Below are 15,816 nucleotides of genomic sequence, written 5' to 3'. Positions count from 1 at the left end.
TGCAATCCGCCAGACTTTAGCGATGTGGTCGATAGTTCCTCGGGCAAGTGTTCAGCAACAACTACTGAGTCGTCTCCTAATTCCCCATTCCCACCGCTTCTATATACGTTCAGTTCCAACTTGTTCTCCTTCAGACTTGTTGAGGTCTGCGAGACAGCCGGAGATTAGTACGAATACTGCATGTATCCGGTCGCCATCAGCCTTATCCAATGTTCCAGTTAGTGTTTGAAAGATTGGTATTACATTCCTTAAGTCTCCTAAGTATGGACTCAAGATCTGAGGTATTCAAGCGTGTGTCATTGGTCGAGAAGGAATATCTTCTTCCCTGGCTAAATCCAGTGCTGCGTCTTGCCAGATCTTGCAAATCTTTCTTAGGGCGCAACGATACATTTCAATTGAGCGTTGATCCTCGAAAGCAATTAGTTTGTATCGGCCCTGATACCAGTCTGCATCGTTACAAACTGGGCAATTTCGCAAGGACATCAGAGTATAAAGATGACAGTCCATTGAATATCCCACCACAATTGTTCTTACGTGTGCAGCTCTGTTCTTCTCCCTTGTCGACAACTGCCATCACGAAACTGTCCCTAGCGATATTAGCAAAGTTTCTTCGACCCATCTTACTATTGTTCGCCCTAGTTCTTTTAGGCATGGGATGCCCTCCAGATGACCGCAGCCCAATTAAGGGAGTCTCTCTTCCTAACGGTGAGAGTCTTGGGATCATTCGCACCAAGCCTCTCAATAAACCTGAGAGCGATGCGCCTTCTTTTATTCCAACCTCTTAAAGACATTAGACTATGCAGATGACAGCCCATTGACTATCCTACTCCAACTATTCCTTGGTATGCAACCCCGTTCTTCTCCCTTGTCGACAACTACCATCACCAAACTGTCCCTAGCGACATTAGCAAAGGTTCTTGGATCCATCTAACTACTGTTCGCCCTAGTTATTTTAGGCATGGGTCGTAGCATTAGTCACCCATCATATATTTCTTATTTGTACCTACATACCAAATTTTGGACCTCTAGCTCCATCTATAAAGAGAGTACCAAATAGTACCAATTTTGGTACCAAAATGTTCGAATTTGATAAAACCATTTAGTCGCCCATCATGTATTACTACATGCCACATTTCAGACCTCTAGTTCCATCTGTAAAGAAAGTATTAAATGGTTCGAATTATGGTACCAAAGTGTACGAATTTTGAATAGATCATTGAGTCACCCATTATATATTCCCTTGATATATTTACATGCCAAATTTCAGAGCTCTATAATGAAAGTACTAAATGGTACCAATTGCTGTACTAAATTTACGTTTCCTCCCGTTACCAGTACTATTTTTCCATTTTTTTTTTATTTTACCCTCACACTTTTACACCAGATGTCTTTGAGGTCAAAATCCTACATTTATCCATCCGCCCTGTACAAAGTTCACCCATTTCGTACCTTTTTGGCACTTTTTGTAGTACCTAAATGTACGAATTTCTGCAAACTCTAATAGTCTGTTTGTCCATCTCGAAATGAATTTTTTGCGTCACTCAAGAGTTGTTTAAACTATAATTCGACCAAAAGGGAAGAATTTCGATGTATTAACAGATTCGTCAAAGTCAAAAGAGCTAATAACTCATCCTGAATACTTACTTTACTTTAATTGACTATGACAGAATATTTCTTCCACTAGTCGAACGTAGAATAGCGTTCCAAGCGCCTCGATCTTCTGCGCTCATTCTAAAATCTCTGACACCAAGTTTCGAGGTGTCTCCCACAACTTGATCTTTCCATCGGACTTTTGGTCTTCCCTGTTTGCGTGTACCACCGTGTTTGCCTTCAAAAGTCTTCTTTGCTGCAGCTTCTTCATCCATTCTGACAACATGACCTAGCCAACGCAGCCATTGTATTTTGATGCGTGTAACTATGCTATCGTCGTCATACAGCTCATACAGCTCGTGCTTCATACGTCGCCAATATTCTCCGTTAACGCAAACTGGTCCATATATTTTACGAAGAATCTTTCTCTCAAATACTCCAAGCACTGCCTCATCTGCTTTCACAAGTACCCATGCTTCAGAACCGTATAACAGCACGGGTAGTATCAGTGTCTTGTAAAGTGTAGTCTTCGTCTGTCGAGGGGTGGCCTTGTTTCTAAACTGCTTACTTAGTCCAAAATAGCATCTGTTTGCCAGTATTATTCTTCGCTTTATCTCAAAACTGGTGTCATCATCCTGAATAAATACTTAAAAACGTCTATGTCGACGAATATAGATCGGAAAGGAAGCCCAGACGAATGAAAAGCAACCGTTCGACATGGACAAACAGTCAATTAATAAAGAAAGTACCAAATAGTACCAATGGCGGTACCCGGCACGGGATAGCTGTGCGCACCACACAGGCTGGAACATTGAGGTCCGATATGTGAGGTGTTCATGGCTATTACGAGAAGCTTAGCTGCGAGCTACCGGTCACGTCCACTGGTTGCGGATAGTGGAATGCTCCATACGGAGTTGCTGCAACTACAGTCGCGGACACTCAGCGGTATCGAGCGGAGAGTCTCAGTGAGAGGCCAGGCGGCACCGGCTCTTGCACAAATACTGAGTGCCTATGATGCTCGATATGACAAGGCGAGTTATTGGTGCCATTAAATATCCAATGGCCACCCTGTTCCCACGCCTACCGGAACGAGCTTGCTCATGTACAGGAGCATGACGAGGATCTCCACCTCCACATGCAAATGTGGTTACAACAACAACAAACGTAGTATTTCTCCCACTTCCGGTACGATTTTCCAATGAATTTTTTTACCATGCCTTATTTTTTTTTTCGAGACGCTCTTTAATTTAAGCCCCCCCAGAACATAATTCTAGCCCTTTCCGTTTGCGCTGGGCAAATGTGTACTATTTCGTACTTTCGTATATCACCAAAGCCATCCTTATCCCGTGCCTATAACCCAAGGCCAACATGCGTGCAAAATTTCATGATTCTAGCTTTAGCCCTTTGGACTGGGCGATGATCAGTCAGTCAGTCAACCAACTCTTTTATAGATAAATTATTATTGGTAATATTAGTGAAATGTATGAGATTAACTTTTTTCGATTTATTTTTGAGAAAACTTTTTTATGCATTGTTAATTGACTAATGAATGGGCAAATAAAAATTATAAAATTAAATTAAATAATTTTGTGTAAATTATTATCAGAATTTATGGTGGAGGGTTGCCAAGATTCGGCCGAATTAAAAACGTTTTATCTGTGTTGTTATGGAAATAACGTAAAACAACAGATATGTTATTGTCTGGAATTTAATTGACATCTTTTTATTTCAGCCCGTTGCAGAGGTGCCATTCCGTATTGGCATGGAACTGGACGATCTTCCAAGGGAAACACTAAAAACTCTTATTTTTGAGGAAACTCTCAAGTTCACAGAACGACAACCAGATAATCAGGCCGTGTAAAGATGACGACATTGGGAACTGAGTTGTGGCTTGCTGTAAAATTATACGATAATAGATATTCAGGGGATAGGATGAAAGAGGACATATGTTAGAGATGGAAAAGGTCAAACAGCAACAAAATAACAACGTAACCTGCATTTTATTTTTTTTTTAGTTTATATTTGAGTGATTATATTTGATGAGACATAATCACACCTGAACGAGATCAACTGGTCGTTACTATTTGATTCTACATTTGATTCCCTCACTCTTTGAAAAATCCCCAAGAAAAATCATTGAAAATAATTTAAATGCAAATGGAGAAGATTCCGCAAAGTTGATGCCAATTGGTGCATGCGCCTATTATCTTTAAGTGCATGCTCCAATTATTTTTATGATGTTTCAACTGAAAGTGCTTCACCATCATTGTGATCTTAAACATACATACATATTTAAAATATTAAAAAAAGAACGTACATACAAACAAGCATATATAGATATACATATATTAATTGTTCTTCATTTCCATCGTATTCAACACCTTCGTATTTCTCAAAGTTACTTTTAATTTTTACGATTATTGTACTGCATCTTATTATTATTATTGTCATTATGATTATTGCTATTATTTTTATTCAACACTTTTTAACTAACAGTAAGATACAACAAAGTATTTAGTATTTCTTCCTCTTATTTTATCTCGGGTTAATAAAATGTTCAATAATTCTGTGAGTGTAGTTAAATTAAATATGAAAATAAAAAAAAAAACTTAATATTATCGTCTTCATAAACAAACAGAAAAAACACAACAAAAGAACCTTTACGAAAAACACAAATACAAAAACAAAATAAACAAAAAAACAAAGCGGATAAATTGCACAAAATTTGTATATTTAGCATTTTAACTATTGAAACAAAATATAATTAAAAAATACTAAAATACTTTTTTTTTGTCTGTTACTACACGTTAAGTTCAATTTTTATGTGCTTCATTCATTTTGGATCCTTATTTCAATGGATACACCATTGTATCTTACAACTGCCCCCATGTAGGTATTTTGGAACTATAATTAGCACCGCCACCATGTTGGGCACTGGAATATTGGAGTTTTAGCAAATCAAGGGTCGACACAAACAATTTTTTTTTTAATTTCATTCATATTTCACCAAAACCCTAAATTATAAAAAAAAACAAGAAACTATTTTGTTCATGCACCTGGGGAGAAAAGAAAAAGGAGATCCAATCTGGAGAAGATCATGTCATAAAGGGGCACAGACAAAACCTGTTTAGTTTTTATAGGTTATCCATTAGAACACATACACACGCATATACACAAAGTAAGAAAAACAAACAATTTCTTCAAACTAAAATAAGTCAACGTAAAAACTGATCATGAACATTTCAAATATCTTACAAATGTTTTATGTCGTCTATGTATTTACACATGTATGTCTCTGTTTTTAAGAGACCACGAGTAGTAGTTGTTAATCTTATTTATCAATGGAATCGTTCGTTCATGTGATTTTAATATTTTAGAAATCTAATAAAGCTGATGTTCATTGAAATTCAATTCAATTTAAGAATGGCGAGGGCGGGCGGACGCGTTCGAGTTGTGAACACTCGATTGACAGATGGATGTGCTCCTCGTTTTAAGAGTACGAATAAAACTTGATCATTGTATTTAATTCAAATAAGATAATATTTTTAACACATTTAATGAATAAATAAGAAAAAATTAGATTATCCATTAACTGCTTTAACTTCCACTATGTGTTTTCTGTACCATACCAACCTCTTCAACACTTTTTTTGTTTGTTTGTTTTTAATATAACTATGTCTGTCTTTATGGAATTTGTTTAAAATATATGGAAACGGATATGTCAAATTACCATCACATGCATGTTGAACTGATAATTACAATATGGATTTCGTTTGAATAAGACTTTAGTTTGGTTAACAAATCATTACAGATTAATAAATCGATCTCAAACTAATTGTGTGTGCGTACTTTGTTTCAAATACAAAATGGTAAAGCGACAAAAATTAGTGTTTTACTTGGCTGGCTGGTTGTCTTCGTAGTATTCGCATAGGGATGGAAATGAAACGCCTTAATTGGGTAAGTCGTCGTAGTCCAATCCGCGAATGTTCGACTACTATTTAAGAATATAAACCATGACATATAGTCATACTGGATATGTCGCAAGGTGCTGTGCGAACATAGCCAACAGTGGGTCACAAGCGTCGTCGTCCACGGACTACGTGACCCCCCGACACCTCACCTGTACGGCAATATACGCAACGGAAGCATCCCAGCCCAAATATTGCCTGGCCAGTGCCGGGCAATATTTTAATAGAGCAGATTGGAAGCTCCACGTTTTGATGCCCCCACTAGGATTACGAGGAGGTGCAGCAGCTCGCCAGACATTTCCATTGCATCCCCTGATCTCCTGAGTGACGTATCCTGGCAAGCCGTCATCTCTTTGAGGTCACACCACCTCCTCATAATACTTCATAGCCTCTGTGCGCCGGACGTTTATTAATCAGAACAAGGCCGATTGGGCAGGTCTTCGGAGAGTATACCAATCGCCGCTTCCAGACATTATTAACGCAGCATCCGCTCGCTTTATGCCAGCCGGTCGAATACCCCTGCGGCCCAACTTTCCGGAGCAGGCAGTGGTACTCGCATACGAGCGTGATGGGATTCGTGGTATGGACCCCACTAACCCTAGAATCAGCGAGCTGAATCTGGAAATAAACAGGGTAGTCAACGAACATAAACGGAATTTGTGGCTGGAACGCTTGGAGCAATGTAACTTAGGCACCGGTGTAGGCAAGCTGTGGTCTTCTGTTAAGTCACTCCCGAAACCGCTAGACAGGAGGACAGGACCTCAGTCACTTTTGGCGACATAACCGTGACTGATCCGAAGAGATGCGATGTTATTCAACCGCCAATTTATTGTGCATCCCGCGAGTGACAGGTAAAGGAGAGCCATTCGCCGTATTCGTGGTCTCCGTGCCGATTGACAGCCATCACAATTTAACGTGGGCGAAGTTACAAATGTCATCCGTGACGCCAAATCGTCCAAGGCGTTGGGCCTCGACGGAATCTCTACACTGATGCTAAAGAATCTGGATTTACCTGGAGTTGAGTACCTTACTACTGTACCCAACCTGCCTTGGAACACTCTTTTAGTTCCCGATGTCTGGAAAATGGACAGAGAGATCCCGCTACTGAAGCCTGGAAAGGACCCGAGCTAAGGGGAGTCGTACAGACCGATCTCCCTTCTCTCACCAGTGGCGAAGACGCTTGAGGCATTACTCCTCCCGAGCCTCGTAGGAGAATTTCCATTCGGCGAGCATCAACATGGATTCCGCACACATTTGCCGTAGCTTCAATTAGCCCAGGCCATGTGATAGGACGGTCCTCGTGGCACTGGACCTATCGAAGGCATCCGACACGGTCAGCCATGCTACCTATCCTCCATTCCATCCCCTCCAGACGGCATAGAGATCGCATCATATGCGGACGATTGTACGATCATGGCCCATTGTTGACATCTGCTATAGGTAGAACGTCTACCTCAACGAACTTGCCTTATATTTCGCTGCAAAAAATGTGAAGACACAAATCTTCAGCCACATTGTTCACTACAAATACGCGTGAGGTGAATACTGAGCTGACTGTGATGGTCGATGGAGAAATGATTCCGACCATCAAGCGTCCTAAAATGCTTGGCGTCACATTTGGCAGCTCTTACACATTCTCCCCAAATGCCACAGCAATCTGCGATAAAGTCAAAAGTAGAAACAAGGTCCTCAAGTCACTTGCTGGCAGCACTTGGGGTGCAGACAAAGAAACTTTGTTGACCACGTACAAAGCAGTTGGCCGGTCTGTGGATCTCGTCGACTTTGTGACACGCAGTGGAATAACTGCAACGGGCGGTCTCCTCAGTTCTCATGTAGACCACCTCCATCAGGAGACAAAGATCCTACCAGTGCGGAGACATAACTGCATGATGTCTAAGCAATACCTTTATGACTGTTATCGCAGAGACCATCCAAATCATCATCTTGTGGATAAATATCCATACGCCCAGAAGCCTTAAGGTAGATCTACATGATCTAGGGCGTGATGTTCAGCGCTACAAGAGAGAATCTCTAGATCAAGCGGCATATGAAGCAGGTCTTGACAACATTCATGCAGATGCGGTAAATGGCTCCTGGGTGAATGTAGTCCTTGGAGAACGACCGCCTCCCATTGCACCTGAAGAAATTGACTTCCACGGGAAAACAAGATTAGTTCTGGCTCAATTACGTTCCGACAGATACAGCCGCCTCAACTTCTACAGAGCAAGGATTGGTACCGACGTGCAAGATGTATGTCTCGATTGTAACCAGGGACCGGGGTTTAACTGCCCGGCCAGAGTTCTTGGGTCTTGACACTCAACAGAATCTAGCAGACGAAAGACAGAACACAATAAACTGCTACAACAACAACCAGGTAGTGTACCGTTAACAGCTGAGTACAATTTTTTTCTCGAAGTGGGTTGCGTGTTTATTAAAGTTAGGAACCAGGACACACCCAAACAACTGAAAATGGCACGAACTAGTAAGATACACAAAACAGAGTTGTATTAATCACTGATTTTGACAGATAGTGCACTTAATATTTTGTTGTTGAATATACATATCTTGATACAAACCATGACATAATTACCAGGTAGTGTACCTCAAAACGCTGAGTAAAAGTTTTTCTAGCGAAGTGCACACATCTTGATACAAACTTACTATTGGGTTGTCCAAAAAGTAATTGCGGATTTTTCATATAGTCGGCGTTGACAAATTTTTTCACAGCTTGTGACTCTGTAATTGCATTCTTTCTTCTGCCAGTTATTAGCTGTTACTCTTAGCTTGCTTTAGAAAAAAAGTGTAAAAAAGTATATTTGATTAAATTTTTATTAAAAATGCATTTACTTTCTTTTAAAAAATCCGCAATTACTTTTTGGGCAACCCAATAATTTTTTTCACTTTGTGTCCCCCTGTGAAGTTAGAAATTTTTTTGTGATCGAAAGTTAACGACGTAATTAACTTCAGGCAGTTAATTAGACAAAGCATTTGACTCACTTCTGCTATAGCTGAATAGATAAATTTATATAGATAAAAAATTTAAACTTCTCATAAGGACTGTTTGGTGGCGCTTGTGTATATAGATAAATGAGAATTATTTTAGAAGATACTACGAGGAGAATTTTGCTCTAAATGGTATGTATTGTAGTTTGCATTTTCTAAATTTGCATTATTTCCTTTCCCGTGATGGAAACTTTGGCATAATGCACGTTAATAGGGTTTCGCCAGTTGGAGCTTCCAATATGTGTATCTTTCTTGCTTTAATTTATTTTCTTTTTGCTGCAAATTTAATTTGTTCGGAAAAGCTGCTTGCTTTGAAGAAAAATAAAATAATTACCAACACCTATTAACTTGAAATTTTCTGTCAAATTTTAGAGCACAACTATTTCTCTGTTATTTCAATCCTCTTTGCACTTGCGTTAGTGTTGCCAACGAAGTGTAATATTAATTAAATGCAAATCACACGAAAACCGAAGAATCGGTCTATGCATCGCGCGAATTTGATAATATTTGTATTCGCAAACCTCCGTGAAAATCGGAACAGGTCTGAATATATTTTTCTGTGCAATCTAAAAGCTGGTGCTTCCACAATTGAAAACACACATATTTCTCGGTTACTTCTTCGAAACACTACGAAAATCCCAATGAAAACATAATACTTTTATGAAGATTTTCTCATAAGTAATGAGAGAATGTCCTACTGAATGAAATCAGCAAGTTTTTTTCCTTCAAATTTAATTTTATATTTTGAATAATAAAATGAAAACACAAATATTTAATGTTTTTTCTTTTATTTCATTTCAATATTTCGGTAGACTCCGTCTATCATTTTCAAGGCTAGATGGATTTAAACAAAAAATAAAAAACAGAAACACAATAAGAATCTTTAATTTACTATTACATTTATTGAGTTGTTTCACTAACAATTGTCTGTTGGCAACTGAATGTTCTCTTCTGCTGTGCTTGTTGACTGTGTGGCATATACCTTGGCGCAGCTTTCTATGTCTTTTTTGAAATTCATTCCCTCGTCAGGTGGTAAGTCTATGATATGCAACAACTCGAGAGTGAATCTTCGTCTGTAGTTGTTCTCTTGAGCTAAGATGTCCTCGTCGATGAAGTTTGGCTCATGACCCGTCAATGCACAGTGCTGCTGGAGCAGTTTTTTGCTGGATTGGTTTATCATTGGCTTTTTGGTCAGATTTATGTGCTGATAACCTAGTTTTTAGTTTCTTCATGGTAGTGCCAATATATGCCATTGACCATATATTGGACTTGTCGCCATTGTATTTAATTTTACATACCACGTTGGATTTTACCTCATTTTTAATTTTACTTTTTGTTTTGCTGAAAAATACATTCACAGTTCTGCTTGTTCTTAACGCGAGTTGGTATTTGTCCTTGTCGTATAGATTTGAAATGCCAAATCTTTCGGAGAATCCTTGTATGTATATCAGTGGTTTGTAAATTGTTCCTTCGGTATTCTGCTTTCCGTCAATGATTTTCCCAAGACCTTGCATAGCTTTGCTTAATAGTGTTTTAATTGTCCAAATGGGAAAGTCGTTAGATCTAAGAATTTCCTTTATTTTCCTCTCAATAAAAGTCTGGATAACGTATATTAAATAATCTTCTAATAAAATTCGTGGCCGTGTTTGTTATTCTTTTGTGGTGTTTGGAGTAAAAATTGATCAATTTTCCAGAGGCCGTCGATTTTTATACCAATCTATTAGGTTGCCCAAAAAGTAATTGCGGATTTTTTAAAAGAAAGTAAATGCATTTTTAATAAAACTTAGAATGAACTTTAATCAAATATACTTTTTTTACACTTTTTTTCTAAAGCAAGCTAAAAGTAACAGCTGATAACTGACAGAAGAAAGAATGCAATTACAGAGTCACAAGCTGTGAAAAAATTTGTTAACGCCGACTATATGAAAAATCCGCAATTACTTTTTGGGCAACCCAATACTTTCAGCTGGTTGCCATGTCTACAAACTACCGAATCCAAATAAGGTAGTTTGCCATCATATTCCCCTTTCTTCTTAAATTGGATGAATTTGTTGAAGGAGTTCAGAGTCTTCAGTGTATCTGCCACGTATGATTTTTTTTGCAATCGCGAAAATGTCGTCTACATGTGCCATTCAGAAGTTCCTCCATTACGATGTCAGCAATAATGGAAAAATATTGATTAAAAGTGTTTATTTCCCTATAACTTGTTTTTTCATCTAGAAGAAATTTACATTTCACGACGCCCAAAAAGAGCACAAACAATTTCGCTGCGCAACTAGGCCTTTTTTTACGTAAAATAAACGCGTGTTCGTGATCTTGCTCACATGTTTATTCGGGGTGAAAAAAAAATATTATTTGTGGATGCATAAATAACACATTTGTATAAAAATAAATTTACTTCTAAAATAAATAAAAAATAAAGTTTCTTTCATTACAAGCTATTGCAATAAATCTGTACGAAGTAATAACGATTGTGAATGAAAGTGTTGCTTTTACAACAACATTATACAAGTGGAAGATGCTGGCAAAGGGTTTTGGAAAGTTGTGCTTATTTAACTAATACCAACGATAATACTACAAAATCTAATTATTTTTACAAATAAAAGCTGAATTTGTTTCTTTTTAAATAGTTTTGTTTTTAATTATTTATTAATTTCGAAGGGATAGGTTTTGGTTGAAAATGCAACAACTTATATGAAGTTCAGTTTGGTCCACACACTCACATTTGCATGTAAGGGCTGGTACCAAGATATATTCATTTGGTGTTGGGCAACTGCCACTTCCTGTAAATGAATTATCTGGCATGTACGTAAGCAGCTGATAAATTGGTTGGTGTCATATTAATTTTTATATGTAAATTGCGACATTTTGGCCAACGAACCCCAAATCAAATGTGGATACCTTGTCAAACTACCGAAAGAATGATTTTGGGAAATTTTTCCCAAAAAAAAAAACTTAGTACCAGCGTTAATGCAGAATGTAAGTAAAAAAATGTAAAAAATCTATTATCTAAAAAAAAGTAATATCGAAGAAATTTCGCGAAGACGAATCTATACTTGCCATTAGATGACAAAATAATCATAAAACACTTTTAAGGGGTCAGTGTAAACTTAGCTTTGAATTGGTCGGCAAGTCAAACGAATTGTACTCAGCTGGCTGCTTGCCATTACCGTATATTTATTTACTTTGAACTTTTTTCCACCACCACCAGAATACAACGCTGTAAATGTTATCGAAAAGATGAGAACGCATAAACAATAGAAATAAATATTATTGAAAATAAAGGCAATGAAAAGAAATAATCATTGGTAAAAGAATTAAAAAATTGCTTGAAAATTGGAATTAATCGTTGTCTTATTAATAGTTTTTTGTTGGAGCGTGCGAGCTAAACTATATAAAACTTCCGCATTGTTCGATTTAAGAAACAATTCCTGCATACAAATTCAAGGACGACAAGTGGCTGCCACCAAAATCAAGAGTAATCGATAAAATTCCAAGTTCTATGTAATAAGGAATTGGCTATTGTACACAATTAAATTCTAAAGTGCAATTAGAATATAATACCAGTTAATTATGGCAACCGATGAGGAATTGCCCGACAAATTGAACAAACTTCAAATTGCTCCAGTTCTGCCACAGGCCAAACTAACAGCAAACAACACTCCCTTAGCCCTCAATCCATTCTTCGGTGTAAGTGGTGATTTTGCAAAGTCGACCAAAGCAACAAATGAAAACGACGACGAAGGCAAGCATCGCAAATCGCTGTGGATGCCATCAAGAAGTGTAAGTTGTCATAGATGTCGGTTTAGGCGTGCCTCAGAAAGTAGTGTCCTAGATGAACTGAAACATATACCATCTTCTAATACTAACTTGATGGGATGTCCTCGTCTATCACTTCTGAATAGTGGGGTGTTGAAGCAATCACTTAAGAAAGGCGTAGCATCAGCAGCTAGTTCGGGCAGTCGCAAAATACTACTGAGAGAACCGGTTCTAAAGGCGTTATCTTTTTGTTTGCATCCCCAAAGCAGTGCAAGGAGAAAACTTACGTCTTCTAAAAATGGAGAAGATGGATTTGAATTATGCAACCCAAACAATGAAAGGCTCCCTTTAACCACGAAGGGTATGAGCGATTTCCGTGATTTAATTGATGAATGCCACAATCTCTTGAAAGAAGATGTTCAATTTAGCAGTCGCCCGGACCTTATTAGTATGCCCAACAGGAACTCAAAGACTTTCACCAAAATGCAATCACAAACCTGCAGTAGTAAACAGCGCCACCGAACCAATTCGAAACCAAAGGCACTGGATAGTTCTGTAACGGAAGACCGTATTGGGGGCTGTGTCAGTGACTCAGTTACAGACAATAGTCATAATTTTAATGCGTTGGCACAGCCTCCTCTAAATGTGCAACGCAGCGGTTACGCTGAACAACGATGTAGCACAACTTGTTCACAGCAGGCTGCTGGAAACAGTGCAGTAGCGCCCTCTGACGATATCACTATTACTGAGTTGGCCAGTTATTTTGATACATTTGTTCACATCCCAAAAAAGATGTCGTCGATGGCCGAAATGATGTACATATAGGAAGAAGGAAACTTTTTTAAACCATTCATATTAGTAGTTTTATGCAAGTTCCCAAATGAGCAGAACAAAGAAAATGATCGATTCTTCATTTGTTTCCACCATGGAAAATAAACAAATAAATTGTAGGTTCAATATGTGTGTACCTAACGCCAATATCCTTATTTCGTATGCATATACATATAATTTTAATCTTTTTTTTTATAATGAATAATAATTTCAATATAGCTACAATCATATACACTCGTACCATCTTGAACAAAAAGTGGATAATGGATTACAAATTTACATTTCAAATGCTGTGTATGTTTTTAACTTTTTAGAATGGATGGATTTATTCTCTAATAAATGTACTCGTAAAACACTAAGTTTTTCTCTAGTTTTATTCCTTGTGGTAGGTTGAGAATGGACTCCAAAGACCCGACAGCTGCTATGGTTGTTGTTGTTGTTGTAGCAGTTTGTTGTGTTCTATCTTTCGTCTGCTTGATTCTGTTGAGTGTTTAGACCCAGAAACTCTGCGACTAAGATGGGGTGTGTCCACAGGGATTTGGGTCTGAGTCGAGTGGGTCTGGCCGGGCAGTTTAACAGGTGACATGTATCGTGTGGTTCCTGGTTACAATCGGAATATACGTCTTGCACGTCGGAATAAATCCTTGCTCTGTAGGAATTGAGGCTTTTGCCTCTGCTGGAACGTAATTGAGCCAGATCTACTCTGGTTTGCCGGAGGAGGTCAATTTCTTCAGGTACAATGGGAGGCGGTCTCCAAGGACTACATTCACCCGGTAGCTATTTAACGCATATGCTACCGTGTCTGCATGAATGTTGTCTAGACCTGCTTGATGTGCCGCTTAATCTAGAGGTTCTCTCTTGTAGCGCTGAAACTCACAGCGTGTAGTTATGTCTTCGCACTGGTAGGATCTTTGTCTTCTGATTGAGGTGGTCCACATAAGAACTGAGGAAACAACCCGTCTCAGTTCGGAGGGCGGCATTCTGACAGATCTGAATATTATTCCACTGCGTGTCACAAAGCTGATGACACCACACTGGCGCTACATAACTTACCACAGACCGGCCAATTGCTTTGTACGTGGTCAACAAGGTTTCTTTGTCTGCACCCCAAGTGCTGCCAGCAAGTGACTTGAGGACCTTGTTTCTTCTTTTGACTTTATCGCAGATTGCTGTGGCATGGGGGGGAGAATGTGTAAGAGCTGGCAAATGTGACGCCAAGTATTTTGGGACACTTGAAGGTCAGAACCATTTCTCCATCGATCGTCACAGTCACCTCGGTTTTCACCTCACGCGTATTTGTAGTGAATAATGTGGCTGAAGATTTGGTGGCAGATATCTTCAGGAGTAAGGTACTCAATTCCAGGTAAATTCAGATACTTCAGCACTCCTCCTTGCCCTATCACTCTCGGTATGCACAATAAATTGACGGTTGAACAACCTGGCGCATCTCTTCGGATCAGTCACGGTTACGTCACCAAAAGTGAGGTCCTGTCATCCCGTCTACCGGGGTTCGAGAGTGACTCAACAGTAGATCACAGCTTGCCTAAACCGGTGCCTAAGTTACATTGCTCAAAGTGTTCCCGCCACAAATTCCGCCTATGTTCGTTGACTACCCTCTTTATATCCAGATTCAGCTCTCTGAGGAGGACGCAGCAGGCAACGATGACGACGCTTGTACCCACTGCTGGCTATGTTCGCACAGTACCTTGCAACATATTCAGTATGACTATACTCCCGTAGTGATGTGAGGCCAGAGAAAGACCGGAAATGTACCCACACCATGCACCGATTACACCTCACCGACACCGACCGATGATGGAGGCGGTTCTGGCAAACCGAACAGAACCAGGGTCCGGGTTTCTTTTTAATTCCGGCATGGGTCAGAATCGTGCGGAGAAGGCACTCCGGGATGTACCTCTCCCATGACGAAAAAAGACTAACACGTACATTGAGGCGGCAGCCCTTGCCGATGAAGGATTCCATCGGGTCAATTCGGTGCGTACAACCGGCTCCCATGGGATCGTGAAATGGTGGTTGTTGTTGTTGTGACCACGTTTACATGTGGAGGTGGCGATCCTCGTCATGCTCCTGTAGATGAGCAAGCTCGTTCCGGTCCAAAAAACCGATAGGCGTGGGAACAGGGTGGCCATTGGATATTTAAAGGCACCAATAACTCGCCTTGTCATATCGAGCATCATAGGCACTTAGTATTTGTGCAAGAGTCGGTGCCGCCTGGCCTCTCACTGAGACTTTCCACTCGATACCGCTGAGTGTCCGCGACTGCAGTTGCAGCAACTACGTATGGAGCATTCCACTATCCACAACCTGTGAACGCTCGCAGCTAAGCTTCTCGTAACAGCAAGGAACACCACACAGATCGGACCTCAATGTTCCAGCCTGTGTGGTGCCCACAGCTATCCTGTGTCGGGAATGGTGGTATCAGGCCGTAGCATGTTGTCTGCTACTGAAACCTCGACTGGCGGAGCGGCTGCTCCAGGCTCCCACAGCCGACAAACGACTGGTCAGCGGGGGCTTTTGACGAAGACACTTGGTTTGTGTCTTAAGGACAAGGCCGAACATAATCTTTCTTCGCATGCCTATAATTTGCCTAAGCCATCGGCCTTGCCCGGCAAACCAACACGCACTTTAAGAGGTTGGAATAATA

The 15,816-nt window shown here is 39.7% G+C and overlaps 2 protein-coding genes and 1 long non-coding RNA gene across 3 annotated transcripts in view; all 3 read left to right on the top strand.

The window, feature by feature from the left end:
• Positions 1–5,425, top strand: part of LOC106081155 (mitogen-activated protein kinase ERK-A) — a 90,713-nt gene extending 85,288 nt beyond the window's left edge. Inside the window, exon 7 of the mRNA XM_013242937.2 lies at positions 3,323–5,425. Coding sequence (XP_013098391.2) covers positions 3,323–3,451 — 129 coding nt within the window. The 3' untranslated portion in view covers positions 3,452–5,425. The remainder of the gene's footprint in view (positions 1–3,322) is intronic.
• Positions 5,426–8,545: 3,120 nt separating this feature from the next.
• LOC131996426 (uncharacterized) lies at positions 8,546–9,330 on the top strand. The gene is made up of 2 exons (XR_009397855.1): positions 8,546–8,693; positions 8,934–9,330. It is a non-coding gene; the product is annotated as an uncharacterized LOC131996426 (long non-coding RNA).
• Positions 9,331–11,775: 2,445 nt separating this feature from the next.
• On the top strand, positions 11,776–13,510 carry LOC106081135 (uncharacterized). Its single transcript, XM_013242890.2, has 2 exons — positions 11,776–11,869; positions 11,926–13,510. Exon 2 carries the CDS (start codon positions 12,135–12,137, stop codon positions 13,143–13,145), a length of 1,011 nt encoding a protein of 336 aa, XP_013098344.2. The 5' UTR covers positions 11,776–11,869; positions 11,926–12,134; the 3' UTR covers positions 13,146–13,510.
• The last annotated feature ends 2,306 nt before the right edge of the window (positions 13,511–15,816 follow it).

Source organism: Stomoxys calcitrans, chromosome 3 (assembly GCF_963082655.1).
Source record: "Stomoxys calcitrans chromosome 3, idStoCalc2.1, whole genome shotgun sequence".
NCBI classification, from domain to species: domain Eukaryota; kingdom Metazoa; phylum Arthropoda; class Insecta; order Diptera; family Muscidae; genus Stomoxys; species Stomoxys calcitrans.
The sequence above is the reverse complement of the archived record's forward strand: the minus strand, read 5'-3'. Positions and strand labels throughout refer to the sequence as shown.

Coding starts and splice junctions, on each gene's coding strand:
- LOC106081135 (XM_013242890.2), top strand. CDS start 12,135: ATGGCAACCGATGAGGAATTGCCCGACAAATTGAACAAACTTCAAATT.